General features: G+C 37.6%; 1 protein-coding gene across 2 annotated transcripts; it reads left to right on the top strand.

Annotated features, from left to right (window-relative positions):
• The first annotated feature begins 5,106 nt into the window (after positions 1 to 5,106).
• Positions 5,107 to 18,141, top strand: ASPDH (aspartate dehydrogenase domain containing). Of its 2 annotated transcripts, XR_014176734.1 has the most exons (9): positions 5,107 to 5,198; positions 6,462 to 6,524; positions 7,893 to 8,037; positions 9,177 to 9,261; positions 10,396 to 10,545; positions 10,977 to 11,203; positions 12,205 to 12,344; positions 15,308 to 17,923; positions 17,970 to 18,141. XR_014176734.1 is itself a non-coding variant. In XM_081969712.1 (8 exons), the coding sequence occupies exons 2-8, from the start codon at positions 6,470 to 6,472 to the stop codon at positions 15,343 to 15,345; spliced, it is 840 nt and encodes a 279-aa protein (XP_081825838.1). In that variant the 5' UTR covers positions 5,107 to 5,198; positions 6,462 to 6,469; the 3' UTR covers positions 15,346 to 17,946. The 2 variants fall into 2 exon arrangements, 1 of the variants encoding a protein (XP_081825838.1); XM_081969712.1 differs by lacking the exon at positions 17,970 to 18,141 and having other exon boundaries at positions 15,308 to 17,946.
• The last annotated feature ends 208 nt before the right edge of the window (positions 18,142 to 18,349 follow it).

Here is an 18,349-nt window from a genome sequence, read left to right as displayed (position 1 = left end):
GTGAGTTTCGACGTCATATCCCTCTTCACCCAGGTGCCCATAAAAGAAGCCTTGACAGCCATCCAGAAGAAACACAACCCCCCTAAACACATCCTAGACCTGACCAACCACTGCCTAACCAACACATATTTCATCCATAATGGACAAAGATACAAACAGATAGAAGGAGCACCCATGGGATCACCCCTCTCTCCTGTCATTGCAAACTTATACATGGAACATTTTGAAACCAATGCCTTAGACAAATCTGAACACAAACCCAAACTCTGGCTTAGATATGTTGATGACACTTTCGTGATTTGGCCACATGGAAAAGAAAAACTGGACAACTTCCTCACACATCTCAACAACCTACACCCCAAAATACAATTCACCATGGAAATAGAAGCAAACAACCAACTTCCCTTTCTGGATGTCCTAATCTACAAAAAACCCAATGGCTCCCTAGGACACACCATCTACCAGAAAAAAACACACACCAACCGCTACTTAAATGCACAATCCCATCACCACCCTGCACAGATCAACTCTGTAGCCAAGACCCTCATCTCCAGAACCAAACGCCTAGCCGACAAAGACCACCTGAAAACTGAATTACACAAACTCACAAATGTATTAATCTCCAATGGATTCCAAAGAAAAACAATCACCAACCTAATCCAAAAGGAGACTCCCCCAAAAAACCAAGATACAGAACAGGAAAATGGCATCGCCCTCCTCCCTTACATCAAAGGCACCACAGATAAAATCAGCAAAATTCTCCACAAGCACAATATCAGGACAGCCTTCACCACTGACCAAAAAATAGCCAACATCTTAAGAAACCCCAAAGACAAAATCCAGCTAGAAAACCAAGGAGTCTACAAAATACCATGCAAAATCTGCCCAGCAATATACATAGGGCAAACAAACAGGAGAATAAATGCACGCATCACAGAACACAAAAATGCAGTAAGAAAAAAAGAAAAAACTTCTTCCCTTTTCCAGCACCTTAAAGCTACAGGACACGAAATCAACTTTGAAGGAGCCAGGTTAATCTCCAAAACAGAGCACCTCCACAAGAGAATTATCATGGAAGCCATCGAAATAGAGAAACACCCCCACAGTATGAACAAACGTGATGATACCTCCCGCCTACCAAACATCTGGAAACCAGCCCTAGCCAACAAACGAACACCACCCACCACCCAAGCCGTTAAAATACAAAACAACAATGCACACACAACCTGCACCAATCAGCACCAATCTACCAATCATGATACAACCACACAACCAATCATTCCACTTACTGAAACAAAGCCACCACCCCATCCCCTCCCACCAAGACTTACAGAAAGACGGCAGCTCCGTTCCCATTTTAAGCCCACAGCTTGAAGATGGCAGGTGTGATCCTGCCGAAACGTTGCAAAGACAATCTCAACCTTACACGGGAAAAGACCCGAATACAACAAAACCAGCATATATATATATATATATATATATATATATATATATATATATATATATATATATATATATATATATATATATATAATGAGGTTCGAATCCCAGTAAGGGTATGGCTAGCTGATGACAGCTAATTAGTTCGAAATAGATCTATACTAGTCTCCCTTTATTTATTTATCAGTACAAATACAACATATATATATATATATATATATATATATATATATATATATATATATATATATATATATATATATATATATATATATATATATATATATATATATATATATATATATATATATATATATATATATATATATGTATGTATGTACAGATAAATAAATAAAGGGAGACTAGGATAGACTAGGATATATATATATAGTTAGTCCATGTGTGATATGCCATATGCTAAACAAATAAATAAACTTCCCCATTTTCATTAAGGATGATGGAAGATAATTTGTTTCTAAAGTTTCTTGCAAAGCAGAAGAGAATGGCTGTGGAATTCTCACAGGCGGTTCTTACTCTTGTTTAATAAGATGGCAAAGAGTCTCTGTGTGAATGAATACCCTGTCTTTGTGCAGTCTTTCTCCAGCAGTCAGTTTCCAACATTTCAATTAAATCCCAAAGGAAGACATAGTGAGGGAACTCTCTTGTGGCATCTTCAGTCAAAGAAATGTTGACCGCCCAGGACTCTTCAGAATGATAGATGCATTTCAGAAATGCATTCCACCATAACCTCCTATAAAAAAAAAACAAGTTTGAAAACACCACCATTAGCAGATCGAAACAAAATACATTCTCAAGCACCATGAGTAAATATAGAGTAGGGGTGAAGGAAAAGGGGAAAGCTCTGAGGCATGTAATACTATTAAATCATACAACACACATTTAAGGAAAAAAAACCTTAATCAAAATAAGGGGATAGAAAAATACAGAGAGTTGGATCCAGCAACGTGCTTTCAAATGATAGGAAAATAAAGTTGCAAGTTGTCATCTTGGCATATAAAATGTGGATTTTAGTTTTACAAATAGTGCTGTCAGTAGGCAGGCTGTGTGAACAAGTGAAGGGGAAATTCGATCCTTCTTTTCCCCAATGTGATCTCTAGGGAGATTCCTTTGAAGCTGATTTTTATTAGAAAAAGGAAAAGGAAAAAAGTGGATGCTGTTTATGTTTCAAAAGCCAGCAAATGCAGATATACTATAGTTCTCAAATTATGCAAAATATCCATTGAGGTAAAAGGAAAATGTTTGCTGCTTTTTTGAGTTTTTCTTTTGGATTAGCCTTTGGTTCATCCTTCATTCAAGCAGTATCATTCCCTACATTTAGCATAACTTTTTATTTATTTTCCTGATATTCCTTCAGAGAGAAGCTTAATCCCTCCACTTCCCAATCACCTCTCAAGTTCTGCTCCTATTGGGAAGCATAACTTTTTGGAAAGGTGCATTCAATTTATTGCTTGTTTATGAGTTCACCAGTGCAATTGTGCAAATTCAGCTTTTATTAAAGAAGAGGGAGATTGGGAAGAAGTAAGAAATACCCAAGCTTGCCATTGCAGAGAGAAAAAGGTTAGATGAAATGAAAACATGCCAAAATCTATTTTAAAATAGAGAGGAGCTATAATAAACTGGAATTAAAAGTGACAACACGACTTATTAGGATAGTTGCTTACCAAGTAACTGCAGAATGTTATGCTAAAAAGAAGATACTAACTCCAAGAATAATTACATAAATCAGAAACAAAATATTTGTTACAGAATTTGCAGACATATTTCCTACTATTGGAAGGATAAGAAAATATAAATTTGTAGTGATAATGGTGTTGGTGGTGATACTGAATTCAGAATAAAAGATGTTAGATCCAGCTAGTTAATTACACTTTAACATCCCCTTGTCTAATCCCAAGATCCTCAACCTGATATGCATAGTGCCAATGTCCTCATGGATTTATCCTTGATTTCACCTTAATCCACTCATCCCATTCTAACTTCTACAATTCTGAAAACTGGAACATAAGAAGGAAGCTGCACTGTGAAAAATTTTAAAAAGTACCACATAAAAGTACCAGTACAATATTTTCCCTTAGACCCTTGGATCTTCATCACACATCCCAAAGATGTTATAGAAATGATGAGAGGCTACCCACAAATGCTCAATAAAAGTGGCCACATGCCACATAACTGGACTTTGATAATGGTGGGAAGGGAAGGAAAAGCTTGCTAAAGAGGTTGGCTAGTAGCAGTCCTACCAGTTTAACCTCTGGATGCTTTGCAATTGCCCTCCATACTATCTGGCTACCATTTATGGAAGGGGCAAGCCCTTCATAGGACAGCCATTTTCATTGAGTGCCTACAACATGTTTTCAAAATGTCAGATGTGCCTACTGGCCGTCAAAGGTTGAAAAGCTCTAAGAAAATAATAGAATTTTATAGCATTAATAGAAAAAAGGTGAACAAGGTGAACAGGTATGAACAGTCACAAGTAAATTATTGCCTTTTTTGAAACTGATTCTGTCATACCACAGTTTCATTGACCTGAGAAATTGAGGCTGCAACTGTAAATATGCTTACTAAGAAATAGGTTATACTAAGCTTAATATAATGTATCCCTGAGTAAACACATTTTAGGTGGATTCATAATTTTTTTTACATGCATAGTTGATTATTTGGGGTCCAGTGGCTACTTTTGGAATTTTAAAAATAGGTTGTGGACTATGGTGTTTTTCCATTCATTAAAAAAGGGCATTCATGGACACAGGCATCTGGAGATGATGATGATATGATTGTGATATCATAATGCACACTCACTCTTTCATTATTTATTTATTTGTTTGTTAATTTGTATTTTGCCTTATTATTTTTACAAATAACTCAAGGTTACAAGTATATCTAATACACCTTCCTCCTCCTATTTTCCCCACAATAACAACCCTGTTGGGATAAGAGAGAATGGTCTCCCACTTTCCAGCTTGTTAACCACTAACCACACTTATGTCCTGACATTGGGCACAACCGCATATGACAGAGAGGTTGTGTTGTGATATCATGACATGTTTTATCAGTTGTTGCCTCCTGACCACACTCTGCAGGTATCTATGACTTTGGGATAACCAGTTATAAAACACCAATTTACCAAAATATTACCTGCTAACCCTCTATCCTCATTCTTTTTCTGTATAGCTAGATCATATGCAAAGCACTGAGCTGTAAGTTGCCTATTATTTTCTAAGAAAGCTTATGGGATCAACCTGAGGCTCAGAGGCATTCTTAGAATTAAAGATGATGTTGAAGAGCTCCCCATTTTAATTAAAAGAATGTTTTTAAGATGTACAAAATTAGATGGGTCAGGAGATCTGACAGATACCGAGGGAAATACCTAGAAGCACATTGATATTTCTATGCAGTGGGCACATTACAAATTAAAACCTGATTTTCAATCAAGTGTGCGAATTACGTCCATTATAAAACCTTAGTTAATAGGACTTAAGACTTTGATGCTCAGGAGGAACATGCGATGTGGATAGTTACAGTTGTTGGAATGAATGTGTGATATTGTATCCATATTTCCAAGTCAGCCAAAGAGGTAGCTTTATTTCTGAGAAATTCTGCAAACAACCATTTCCACAGGCCAACCTGAGTTAATAATTAATGCCCTTCCAGAAATAATCAGCCAAAGGAACTCAGAAGCATTCCTCTCCCCCCTCCCCTACACCATTATCCTGTAGCTATCTGGACAACGCTTAAACCAGGTGAGTCACCTCAACTTATAAGCCAGGGCTATTAAGCAGGAAGAGGAATAAAAGCTATATTAAGAGCATTTAACAAAGAAAATATATGAGTAAGAGTAGAAATAATGTATTGCAGGATGAAATGTTCCCTTTCAGTTTTTAGGCTACTTCATTCCATTCTGTTCCATTTGAACAGACATCATTCCTTACAGACCAATATGTTCAGACTACATTAAATTGTTTGGGGTATTCTTCCAGCTTCTAGTCCCAAAGATATTTTTTTCTATTTCTTCAGACCTTGGGACTTTCCCAAGCTTCCCTTTCATGCAGTCTGAGCATGGATTTAGAAGGAATAATAGATTTGATTAGAGCATACAGAAGAAGCACCTGGTGCCAGCATGCGTATGTATGAATGAAGATGGAAACCGGAGACTCAGAGGATGAGTAGAGAATGGGAAACGGAGATATTTTCCCAGAACTTTCTTATTCATCATTTATTAATGGCAACATCAAGTGATGACTTGCATGTCTGAATGAGCAATAAAATTAGAAATTCTGACTCATCTCTGTTGCTTCACAGTGAATCCATTTGCACAGGCAGCCATGAATGACTGAGCAGCTAAACTAATAAGAAATATTTTTGAAGTGGCAAATGTGTACAGCCTCTCTTTATTTCTGAGTGCAGCTTCCTCACACCAGTGCCACTTCCCATCATCCTCAGCCATTAACAGAGTTGGAAGGGGCCTGGTAGGTCATCTAGTCTAACCCCCTGCCCAAGCAGGAGTCCCTACATCTGCCTTTACCTAGGATCGAACTTACAACCTCCTGATTATAAGAGGAGAGCTTTCGATGTTATATGCATATTAAGATGTTTGCCTCATTTCACAGTTATAGAATTGCAAGTACTTGTTTAACACACACTTTGTACATGTTAACTGCAATATCTTTTCCTCTTTTCCAAGTGCAGAGAAGATGGCTTTACTCGATAGCCAAGCTAGTGTATAAAAGTCAGAGCCTTGAACTAGAAAGATATATAGGTTCAAATCCCCATTCAGCCATGAAAATCCCTGGATAGCTTCGTGGCATTCCCTTGACTTATAACCTACTTTACAAGGGAAAACAATTGTATGCAGAAGCACAGGTAACCTGAGCTTCACAAAAAAAGTCTAGATAAACATGAAATACCCTGGGGCCTAAATATGGGATCCAGTGCAATATCTCAGGCTCTGCTCTATCTTTGTCAGGCAAACTATAAAACACTTTCTGTGACTATTTGTCTCACAGCAGGCCGAATGTTTAGAGATGAAAAGAAGAGACGGGTTGGAATTGTGGGCTATGGACATCTAGGTAAGTAGCATTTCTTAACCATATTTGTCTTATCAGTCTCTCCATTCACTGAGTCTCCTAGTAGACAAGCATCGTGTAGTTTTATTAGGAGCACCTACTTACAGAAAGATTGCCCAATATTTGTGAAAACATGGGTGTCTTTTTACTTCAAAACTGATTTTAACAAACAATGCGTTTTCTAAAACATTTGAATTTGGATTTGGGAAAGATACCTTGATTTTTTACAAGCATTCTGAATGGAGCCTGATTGGCCAATTTCTGCCAATCTTGTACATACCATCTTTCCAGGAAAGGCTGCAGGCAACTGCCCTTAATAGGAGCAGAGGAGACAGTGGGTACATGAGGGGAAGACAAGACTCCCTTGGGATGTGTCAAATTTCTCACAGCTTGATAACCTACTGGCAGCAAGTGTCACTATCTGCCATTCCCCAGAACACTGCTAGAATTGGCCAAATGCTTTGATTCTTCAGGGAAGAAAAGAGTGGGGGGGGGACACAACTTACCGAAGACTTTGCAGAACCTTAAGATATCTATGCTAACCCTTAAAAATTTGCAGTGGTCTGAGGGAGATTAAGGGGTATAATATGTGCCTTAAATCTCTGCAAACATTCACCCCACCCACTCTGTATTATTACATCACCTGCCCTATATAAAAGCAGCTCAGCTTTTAGCTACTCCTGCACTAGTGGCGGTCAAATGGTTTTCTCCAAAGACTCATATTCTCATATTTTTCAAACCCAGGCTTTTTCTTAGGTCTTGATTTTGACCTGGAGCAAATGCCAAACTGTTCTTTCAGTTTTGATTAGTTTACTATAACTGTCAGGATCTACTAACCCTTCCCCCCACCTGCTTCTGATTTTTTTTCATTGATTTTTGCTTTGGGCTAATAAAACAAGCCTCTATCTTCTTGTACATGTACTTTTTCCCCTAAGTACACAAGGTTTATTTTGCTGGATCAGAAAAAAGATTAATATATTGCTCAGCATTCTGTTTCCAATGGTGGTCAAACAAATCTTTCCTGAAGCTCATAAAACACATCCATTGTACTAAGCTATAATGTGATTTGCTTGGGTTTGGCTTAGTGCTATATAAACCATGATTTATGTTTGGGCATATTATAGTTTACTCTATAAATCATGATTAGGAAAGTTATATCTTAACCTGACATGCGTGAACTCAACCAGCGCATAAGAGCCCCCAAATCATTGGAGAGTCTAATCTAAACAAAGGAAATTATTAACACGGAGTCACTCCCCAATATGCCAGAATTTTATGAGTGTATTTGTCTCCCATATCTGGAGTATAACAGGTGCATGAGAGAGTTAAGTCCACAGTGGTGATAATTATTATTTCATTTTCAATCTTCAGGCCAGTATCTGACAGAACGAATTCGGGATGAAGGCTTCCAACACGGTTTGGAGCTGGCTTTTGTTTGGAATCGGGATGCCAGTAAGATGGAGGGCACTGTACCAGTGGGGCTGAGGTTGGAGAAGTTGACAAATTTTTCACAATGGTGAGCAGACAAGCCCTTTTACAGTGAAGACAGGAAAAATATTATTTATGACTTGTCAACATACTTGGAATCATTGCAACATCCCTATGGTCAAATGATTGCAGTCTGAGTGCTTGGCAAATAGCTTACATTTATAATGGTTGCAAAAATTTAGGATCATGTGATCACCATTTCCAACCTTCCCAGCTGATTTTCAATAGAATGGAGAAAAGGTGCAATATTATTTAACGAATTATAATAATCAGATACCATACTATAAACTGTCTGGACTACCTCTATAAAAACTGATTTTTATATTGAATGAACATGTCTAGGTAGATATGACTTCAATGGACAATTCACAATATGGCCAGGGTTTATTCTCAAAATCATTACGTTTTTCTCATTGAGAAGACGTGTTCTTTATCGGCATTCTTGCCAGGGGAAATTGATGACCTTCTACTGGCATTCAAAGGTATTTTTATTCAAACAGATACTTGGTTTTGTAAATTGACTGTTAGAGCTACTGCAAACATAGGCAGAATTGCCTCACATTTATTTGTTCTGACTGACTGGGTTGTTGTTTGACCCACCTACTGTACCTTTAGGTTTTGATTGTTGTATTTTGTTTGGAATTTCACTTTTCTTAGTTGCCTTGAAAGATGAAATGCAAACCTAATAAAAATGTATTCAGTAAAAAATCCCACATTCAAACATTAGCATTTCTACGCAGGGCCAGGGAGGATACTTGACAACGGCCCTGGAGTGCTATTGTTGATCAAAATAATTCAGCATTCCCCAGGGTGAGGAAGATTCTGTGATTAAACCAATCTTCTCTGACTAAATGTGATGCCCTCAAGATGTTTAGACTTCTGTTATCATCACCACTACCCTACTGGATGAGAAATAATGGGGAGTTGTAATTGAATACCTGTGGGTCAATCAAGTTGAGGAAGGCTGAACTTCAAGGCACATTATAAGAATCTCATGGGATCTTATGGAAGAATGCCATTATTTTTTGAGATTTAGTGCAAGGGTTGGTCCATTAAAAAATACTTTTCAGTACTTAAAGATGAAGGAGAAATGGATTGTTATCTAGGTACTGCACTGGTTTAGTCAAGCTAGCCTTTAGTTATTATGTTTGTTGCTTCTTTCCAAAGCCATCCTGATGTCATTGTTGAAGTGGCACATCCCTGCATTGTCCAGGATTATGGGGACTTATTCCTTAAAGCTGCAGATTTTATGGTGAGGACTACAGCTGCCTACAGATAGAGGCAGGCAGCATCAGTATATTTTTTATTTTTTCCAAATATATTTAAAAGTGGCCAGGCAAAATGCATCTTTTTGTCTGATTGAATGAAAAAAAAATGTATCCATCTATACTATTGCTGTAAACATATCCAATGAAATATTATCTCTAGCCTACTACCAGCATTCCTTGCCTGTCTGCCTTTGTGCTGATTTGGATATTTGCAATTGCATCACATCTGGAGAGACTAGTTTAAGGGTTTACTTAAAAACAATGGGATTGAATGGTGTCACATTTCTTTCTGACTAGTCAAAGATAAATCTTGCTGGAGACATTCTTCACTTCAGTGTATATTCCTCTAAGGCATTTTGAAGGAATCAATTTATTAAATGAATATTTAGCTAGCTATGTTCACACTTCAGTTTATCTTCACCCTGCCTCAACCAATGGAGCATCTTGCTCCAAATGCGATATGCAAAACACTCTACAACATGGCTTCTATCAGGAATAGGGAACCTTTGTGTGTTCCATTCAATGTTTTGGAAGGGATCAAGGATCATAGAGTGAAATAATAATGCAAATTATGCATGGCTATGTCATGTAGGCAGGGACAGGATTTGCTATTTGTTCTGGTGTTTTGGGAGAAAGTCTGATATTTTATCTGTTCTTATTTTATGTTAAGCTTATTTTTAAAGACTTGTGGTAATGTCTTCTATGGTAGAAAAATTATGCCATTAAATTTTGACAAGTGTTTGAGACAACTCTTGGAGTCTCAGTAAGGGTGGATGTTAATTTGGTTTACAAAATGTGGTAAATCTAAATTAACATTTCCAAACATGGCATTTTCTAGATACATAGTCTGACTCCCAGAATTCCTTGTAAGCATGGCCATTAAGTTGAAATCTGCATATTTGGAATGTTAGCGTGTGAAAGGCTAGTCTAAATGAAATAAATCACATTATCACTTAGTATGCTATATGTACTCGGTCTCTGTATCCTTTTCCTTTTTATTACTAAATTAAATTAGTCTGCACTCAATAATTGGAGAGAGCTAGTAAAAATATTGTCTTGAAGCACTCCTCTCCTAGACTCCGCACCATCACCAGTGCAAATGTCTCCATGTCCTCTAGGTCGGGTCACCAACAGCCCTAGCAGATGTGAACACTGAGCTTAGCTTACGTGAAGTGGCAAAAAGGACCGGTCACACTCTCTACATCCCCAGTGGGGCTCTATGGGGTGGTCAAGACATTCAAAAGATGGATGATGCAGGGATGCTCCAGGTAAGTGCCTATAGAAATGGAGTAGGGTAGCCTTCCTTAAGCTAATTATATCTATAAAAAGTGGGGCTGCATAATCCAGAATTGCCAATCTGGAAAAAAAAACTGCAGTTATTGCAATTGAAATCTTGGAGTTGTATTTAAGTCCAGATAGAAAACCTTAGCCTAAGAGAAAATGGTGATAAAAGAAAATTTGGACATCAATATTTGAAGAATTACTGACATCAAATGCAGCTGTGGAGGACTCCAGTTTGAAATACTGGAAAACTTTCAGACAAGAAATGTATACATGGGGGGGGGGGGAGACACAAATTAATACTCTGACTTAATGTAAGGCACATTCTTTGCATTAGGTTTCCACTATTTAAAAGGCTAAAAGAAAGGGATATTTAAGGATTTGTGACTTCTCCCAGTCTCCATTTTGTCTTTTCTAGGCATTAACAGTCACCATGACTAAACACCCAGACAGCTTCAGGTTGGGTGGATCTCTTGGGGAGCTTGCAAAAGAAGCCCAGGAGGAAAGAAAGGTGCTGTACAATGGCCCTGTGCGGAGTCTATGTCCCCTGGCCCCCAACAATGTCAACACAATGGCAGCAGCTTGCATTGCTGCTCCAAGTCTGGGCTTTGATGGTGTGAAAGGTTGCCTGGTAGCAGATCCCAAGTAAGTCTTGAGTTAAAGGGTAAGCAACTTGGTAGCCGTGAATCCCTCTCTTAGTCTCTAACGCACATCTTGCACGCTTGGTTTTTATTTTGGGTTTCTTTGTTGTAAAAAAGTTTATTTCAGCCTTTCAAAATTTAAATGAAAAACCTGCATGACTTATCTTTATTTACAAGACTTCTCCTGTTCCCCAAATAGGGCCTGCAGGTATTCTCAGAAAAAAAGAAATGAATGGGGAAAAAAGCCCAGAGATTTGTTTGGGGAAATGCCAAGCAGAACTGGCAGCCCTATGTCGCAGAAAAGTCAAGATGATTTCCACGATAGTCATAAAAAGGAGTAGCTTTGATCACCATGTAGAAATAACCACCTTGTCCTTTTTTTTAACCGTACACTGTAGACACCCCTGATATTATTATTATTTTTTTAAAGAAAACTCATATATCTAGGCAATATTCTGAGGACTACAATTGGCGTTATATTTTTGATAAATTGATATTTTGTAACTGGACACAAATATCATGGTATCCATTTTCTGAAAGTGCTCAAGACATGGTCTCCAATGTGATAGGTCTCCCCTGCACAAAGATGTAAAAGATGTAGTGTCTCTCAATCTTGGCAATTTTAAGATGAGTGGACTTTAATTTCCAAAATTCCCCAGGCACTATGTTGGCTAATGCAGCAGTCACCAACTGGTGGTCCACGAGAAAATATTGGTGGTCCATAGAAAAATTATTTGCATTTTTATATTGAACTAAATACTATTTATCATTTTTTTAAAACCATATTAGTGATGCGAGGGATTTAAAATTATGAATTTAGTGGTCCCTGAGATCTGAAAGGTTGGTGATCCCCTGAGCTAGTGAATTCTGGGAGTTGACATCCACACATCTTAAAGTTGCCAAATTAGAGACACACTGGTATGAAGCATGCGCCAGCAAACTCATGGCTTTGTGTCCTTTTTCTTCTAAATTTCTGATCTATTTGAACACAATTTTATCTTGCAGCCTTCCCAACTATCATGTGGTGATGATTGAAGCAACAGGCCCAGGGGGCTTCTCAGTCAGCACCAGTCGCAAGAACCCAGCTGCTTGTGGCGCTGTCACGGGGTCAGCCACTTTTGCTACTTTCTGGAGCAGCCTATTGGGTAAGGATTAAAACCTTCCCTTATCCAGAATCTATGAATCTGTCATCTAGATTGTAGGTCAGTTTGTTCTAGTTCTGACTTTGATTAAAACAGTACCTGTAATTCTTGGTTGGAACTTAGTTTTCCACAGACTTTCATGCCAACTGTGCTGGATAGTTATTTCCTAAATCTCACCTAGCATCACTCATCTCACTTCTGATGGGATTGGGTGAATCTAAGTCCAGTGCTTCTAAAAGGTAACAAGTTGGGGAAGTCCAGTTGAATATTAGCCTGAACATGTAACTTTGATAGATGTGCAGATGTGGCAATTTCAACATTACATTTGCAATTACAAACTACTGCATAACATCAGCTAAATATGCTTTTCTACACAAATCCTTAAGGATACAACATCTCTATCTATTTTTATATCAGACTACCTTGCTAGGTATTCTAAACTAATTTTGTTACAGCAATGTGGTCACTGGTGCAGTTAGAATAGATCACTTGAGATCTTGAATAAAATAGAGAGTCTCCTTTTACAGAACTATTTATTTTACCAAGAAATAAACATCCTCATATTTTTAGAAAAAACTATAGAGGGGTTATTGGAACACCATTGGCTGGTCCCTGATTTTAACTAATTCCTGATCACCATTAAGGATAGTTTTAAATGCTTTTAAAAATTAAGGTGAAAGAATAATGTAGAAAGTAAGTTTTGGCATTCCCATGCCAACTTAAGTTCTTATACCATATCAAATTTGTTTTTGGTTCTTTCTTTCTTTCTTTCTTTCTTTCTTTCTTTCTTTCTTTCTTTCTTTCTTTCTTTCTTTCTTTCTTTCTTTTCCTTTCTGGAAAGAGCAATGTGATTCCTGGGCCTTTGACTTGGGCACCAAGGCATACAGTAATCCTACATACACCACTGGAGGAATTATATAATTATATAATAAAATAATTGTATAAGAAAACAATGAGAAAATTGTTCCTATTATAAATATTTCTACTCTAATGCGTAGAATATCACATCTCTTGGTTACGTCTTTATTTAAGTTGTATATTATTTGTTTCCTACTTTGGGTGATCTTTGAACTATACTTAATGGTGATCAGGAGTCAGTTTAAGAAAACATAGATGGACAGAAAGTGTGGTATAGTGGTTAAATTTATTTAGCATATGGCATATCATACATGGACTAGCAATATTTATTAACATTTCACCTAGATTAATAAAACACCATAAAATCTAAATATTAAAAAGATATATATTCAAATATTAACATCTAGGACATTTAACCATTGAAGCACAGCATTTATATTTTTTAAAATTAAATACTGGACTGGTTCATACCCTTAGCTTACAGCCAGACACAATATGAACTACAGTATGAATTGGGAATGTACATATACATTCTATAAGGGGAGGATACTATGCCCTATTTATACACAGAGTCATGGCAGATTCCATGTGAGGTATGAATCCTATTCAGGATTATCCACTGTTGACATGATAGTTCAAAGCTTGGCACTTTTTTTGTGGGGTCATTTATATATCTTGGTTAAAGTATTAGCTTTAAACTGGGGATTTCAGATATTATGAATGGAACATCATTGGATTCAATTCATCTACTTCAAGGTTATTGTGGTGGGGATAAATAAAGGAAGATTCTCATGTAACCCACTTTGCGACAATATATTAATCTAAAAATAAAATAATAAAAACTGAAAAGTAAATGCTGCAACCCTACTTGGGCAAAGGTCCTCCTGAATTCAGTCATCTTTCCTCAAATATTTGGGACAGAATCTAGCAGCAAGATTTAGCCTCTGTGACAAAAGGATGGAAGCTTTAAACTCCCCCCCCCCCAAGCCATGATGTCCTTTTCCAAATCTCAGCAGGTGAAATAGTTAGGTGCACCTAGTGGAAATGTCACTCTCTATAAAACTGAGATTTGTGGCTAAGAAATAAGGCTTCCTTTGCAACCTGCTACGTGGAGAGAGGAATCAGTTTTAAAAGATAAATAGAATCAAACTTTACTTTAAAAAAATAGAGACAATGGCAAAGGAGATTAAAGACACAAAGCTGTTTAAATCACATACAGCATTTTAGAAAGATCTCCAATAGAAAAATAAGCAAGAAAAGGTAAGGTTGTAAGTAGTTCACAAATTACTTATTCTTAATATAGAAGCAACTCTGCTATGAAGAGGAGCCATTTGCATAAAAAATACAAGGATTGAGACAATTGTAGAGAAGCAATAATCACCAGAGATAATAGACTTAACTTCCCACATTGTTAAAATAAAAAGTAATCTTAAATAATATTTCTACCTAAATGTTTTAGTTTTCACTATTCCTTAGGATAACTTAATAGTGAAGTTAAAGTATAAGTGTTAGCTTCTGTGAAGTTCTTTTTAAAATCAGAAACCAAAAAATTCTTCCCTTCTCACAGTTGAATTCTGGTCAACTAATGGAGGAGACACTCTGAGATAACCTCAAAACAATACTTTATTGATTCAACAGCAACAGAACAACTGTAGAACAACTTCAGCACCACACTCCGCTTGTCAGCTATTTATACTCAAGCTGTCAAGCAGAACAACCAATAGGTATGCAGTAAAAGTCCTGCTTCAGCCAGGCGGGTCTCAGCCAATGAGAGCTGTCCTTTTGTTACTGGGGTGACAGGACATAGGTCGAGGACTTTCGGCTGGTCGTAGGTCAAGGACTTTCAGCCGGTTGCAAGTCGAGGAGTTCACACTCGCCATATAACTTTTTACTCAATTTCTCAAGAGTTCAGCCTTGTTTTTCAAAAGGGCCCAATTTAAATATTTTTAGGAAAAAGGAAATGGCTGAGGAAATTGATTTGTTTAGATTCCGAAGCAAACTTATGCTTCAGACAATTATAAGGGATTTTGCTAAGAATCAGGTTGGGGAAAGCCCATAAAACCAGTAACCTGGGGCCTGAATGAACTATTCTCTTTTCCTTCCTATAGCATGCCAAGGGCATGGAGGCCGAGTCTACCTTTGCTGAGTTTATGAGATTTCTTCCTAAGAGGATTCACAGAAGATATCTGGAAGTAATTACAATGGAATGGGAAGACCAAGAAAGGTAGAAGCATCTCATTAAAGGAAGCAGAAGAAACCTCATACTCATACATCTTGCATGGTTTCAGTTTGTCAGTCAAATAAATCAACTTTCTCCAGTCTGAACACCTTGCAAGTGTGCAGACCCCCTTAACCAGCAGAATGATTGCTGCGAATTTTGAGAATGGAGGTCCACAGAACTGAAGCAGTGCTGAAATTGAGGGAAGTTGTGATGGTGGGATTTACTTACCTTCCCTACCGGTTTGCAAATGTGAGTGCACACACCACCTTCTGCACATGCGTAGAAGGTTGCACATTATGTTGGGGCAGGTGGGCAGAGCCTCTTACAGCCGTCGCTACCAGTTCACCCGAAGCAGAGCAGAATGGTGAATACCACCTCTGGAAAGCTGATAAAATAACTCATAAGCTTTTGTCCATTTCCTCAAAATCAGTATTTCCCAATATGGCATCTTCCAGATGTGTTGCGAGTACATCTCTCATCATTTCTGCTCAGCATAGTAGCTGATTGGGTGCATTGTTGGAGGCTGTAGTCCAATATCTCTAGTGAACTTGGATAAGTTGCTTTCCAAGCTGACAATGGTTTTGATTCTATCATCCTTCTGGGTTCCTTCCATTGTCTACAAAAAAACAAAGCCAGTTTGGTTGAGTGGGTAAGCCACTAGGCAAGAAACTGGAAGACGCTGAGTTTTAGACAGGTTTTAGGCATGAGAGTGACTTTGGGTTAGTCACTTTCTCTCAGCCAAACCCATCTCACAGGTTTGTTGTTGCAGGGAAAATAGGAGGAGAAAGTAGTATTGTGTATGCCTGCTGCCTTGAGTGATTTATAAAAAATAATAAATGTGACATGGGGATAAACTGATTCATATGAGGCAAAGTTCAGTTGCTGGAATTCTTGCAATCCTATCTCATTCTTCGCAATAAATCTTGTCAAAGAGGCACGATGACAATTGTGCTTAGGAATATCATTTTTGCTTTTAGCTGGATGCTTAAAGATCTGACAGTATGTTATTTGAGAGCAGGTTGCATTATGCTTATCAGAGGGATGTCTCAAGGGAGCTGCTCCTGAAATTCTGAGCCTTTTAGAACAGAGCAGAACTACAAGTCCTGAAATCCAAGGGCCCCCATGTGGCCTTACAAAGCCATGAATGCCTCCCAAAGTTGTTATCAAATTGTCATATTTAATATAATAGGTGGAAGAAATATAAAACTCATGAGTAACAGATAATCTAATCTATTATATTTGAGTTTAGTTTATAATAAAATTTTATTCATTAATATACTTCCAGGGTGAAAAGATCACCCAGTAACATCACTGTTGCCTGAGGAGACACCCAGCAGGAAGCTCTTTTCATGTCCCTTTAATGAGCTCACCAAAGTGGTACCTATTTATACTAGTGTTTTTATGCTTTTGAACTGCTAGGTGGGTAGGAGCTGGAGCAAGTGACAGGAGTTTATCCAGTCACACAATAGCACTTGGGTTTCAAATGTGAGTTGCAAAATTTCAACCCAGCATCGTAATCACATGAGGCACCAATCTCCTTATTCATTAGTATAGAAAGTTAATTCAAATGTGATTCTTATCCTGACCCTATTCACTACTTCAGGATGCATACCAATGATAGGCCCAAATGCAGCACTCAGATTTAAGAAAGGACATCCTGGTTAGAGAGGTGGGGAATGGCACTTGGTAATACTTAACTGCAACACTAGAAGGACAGCCAGTCTCATTCTGAATGCATGATGCCAGTTAAGAAAAGCACAAATAACAAAAAATACTTATTGGCTAAGGCTCCAAAAACCATGTTTAGGCCTGAAAGCTGGCTGAGTGACTTTGTACCAGTCCCTTTCTCTCGCCCAACACATTTTACAGGGGGACAATAGGAGATTACTAGACAAGTCATTTATAAAAACAATAACGGCAGAAAAATGTTTTTTTTTAATCTATTTTCCCAAATATTTATATCCTTACACACAAGACTCCTTTATATTCTTTTCTTAACTTATCCATTTAAATGGAATAGAGTCATTAATTATTAAATTCCATTTGATTCCATTTTTTTAATTTGACATAATTAGTATTTAACTTGAAGCTGTCATTCAGCTGAATAATTTTTATAAGGAAATCTGCCATTATGAGCTTCTTTGTTCCATCAATCCTAGGTGTGACTTGAAATATACAGGACTTAATTAGTACCCAACTTAAGCAATTTCGCAGTCTTTAGGGCAGTAACTTTATTAAGTCAACCTGAAGGTCCTAATAGATAAAATTTGGAGAGCTTTAGATCTCCTAAATTATCTATTACATAGTGATAATGGTCATTTAATGTTATTATAGTACTCAGAATAACACTGGTTGATGAAGAAACACTTTGCTGTCTATTAAGTTATGAGACATCCCACTTATTTCAAACATCAAAGGAGAAAAATAACTAGAGGATGTCTGAAAAGATTGTTCAGTGCTACCCAATATCCTTGAGAGAGTGTGTATATGTATGCCTCTATCTGTCTGTCTGTCTATTTATTGCAACATTATTTCATGTTACAAAGCAGGTCCAACCAATTTAGCATCCTCCATCTATGCTGATGTTTCAAATTCCAAAATTCAGAATGTGAAAATTTAAGCAGGTGGTCCTGCTCAGCTGACCTTGACAAAGCTCAGAAATTTTAGGCTGGACTGGGATGCTGAAAAGCACCCTAGAAAGCAGTGGGAATAAAATACTACTATGCTGTTGCCAAAAAATGCACTGGCAATATCCAAATCTCTCTAGGTTTCAAAAGGGATATTTATGTACAGAATTTGCGGAAACTGATTGTTGTATTCCTCGACCTACGACCGGGGATTCCCTGGCTGTCAGCTAGCAACAGCCAAGCCGCGTCTGATTGGCTAAGACGCGGCTTGGCTAAAGAGTGGGCTGTTCCCTTCTTCCTAT

Source organism: Natrix helvetica (assembly GCF_964273705.1).
Source record: "Natrix helvetica genome assembly, chromosome: Z".
NCBI classification, from domain to species: domain Eukaryota; kingdom Metazoa; phylum Chordata; class Lepidosauria; order Squamata; family Natricidae; genus Natrix; species Natrix helvetica.
The sequence above is the reverse complement of the archived record's forward strand: the minus strand, read 5'-3'. Positions and strand labels throughout refer to the sequence as shown.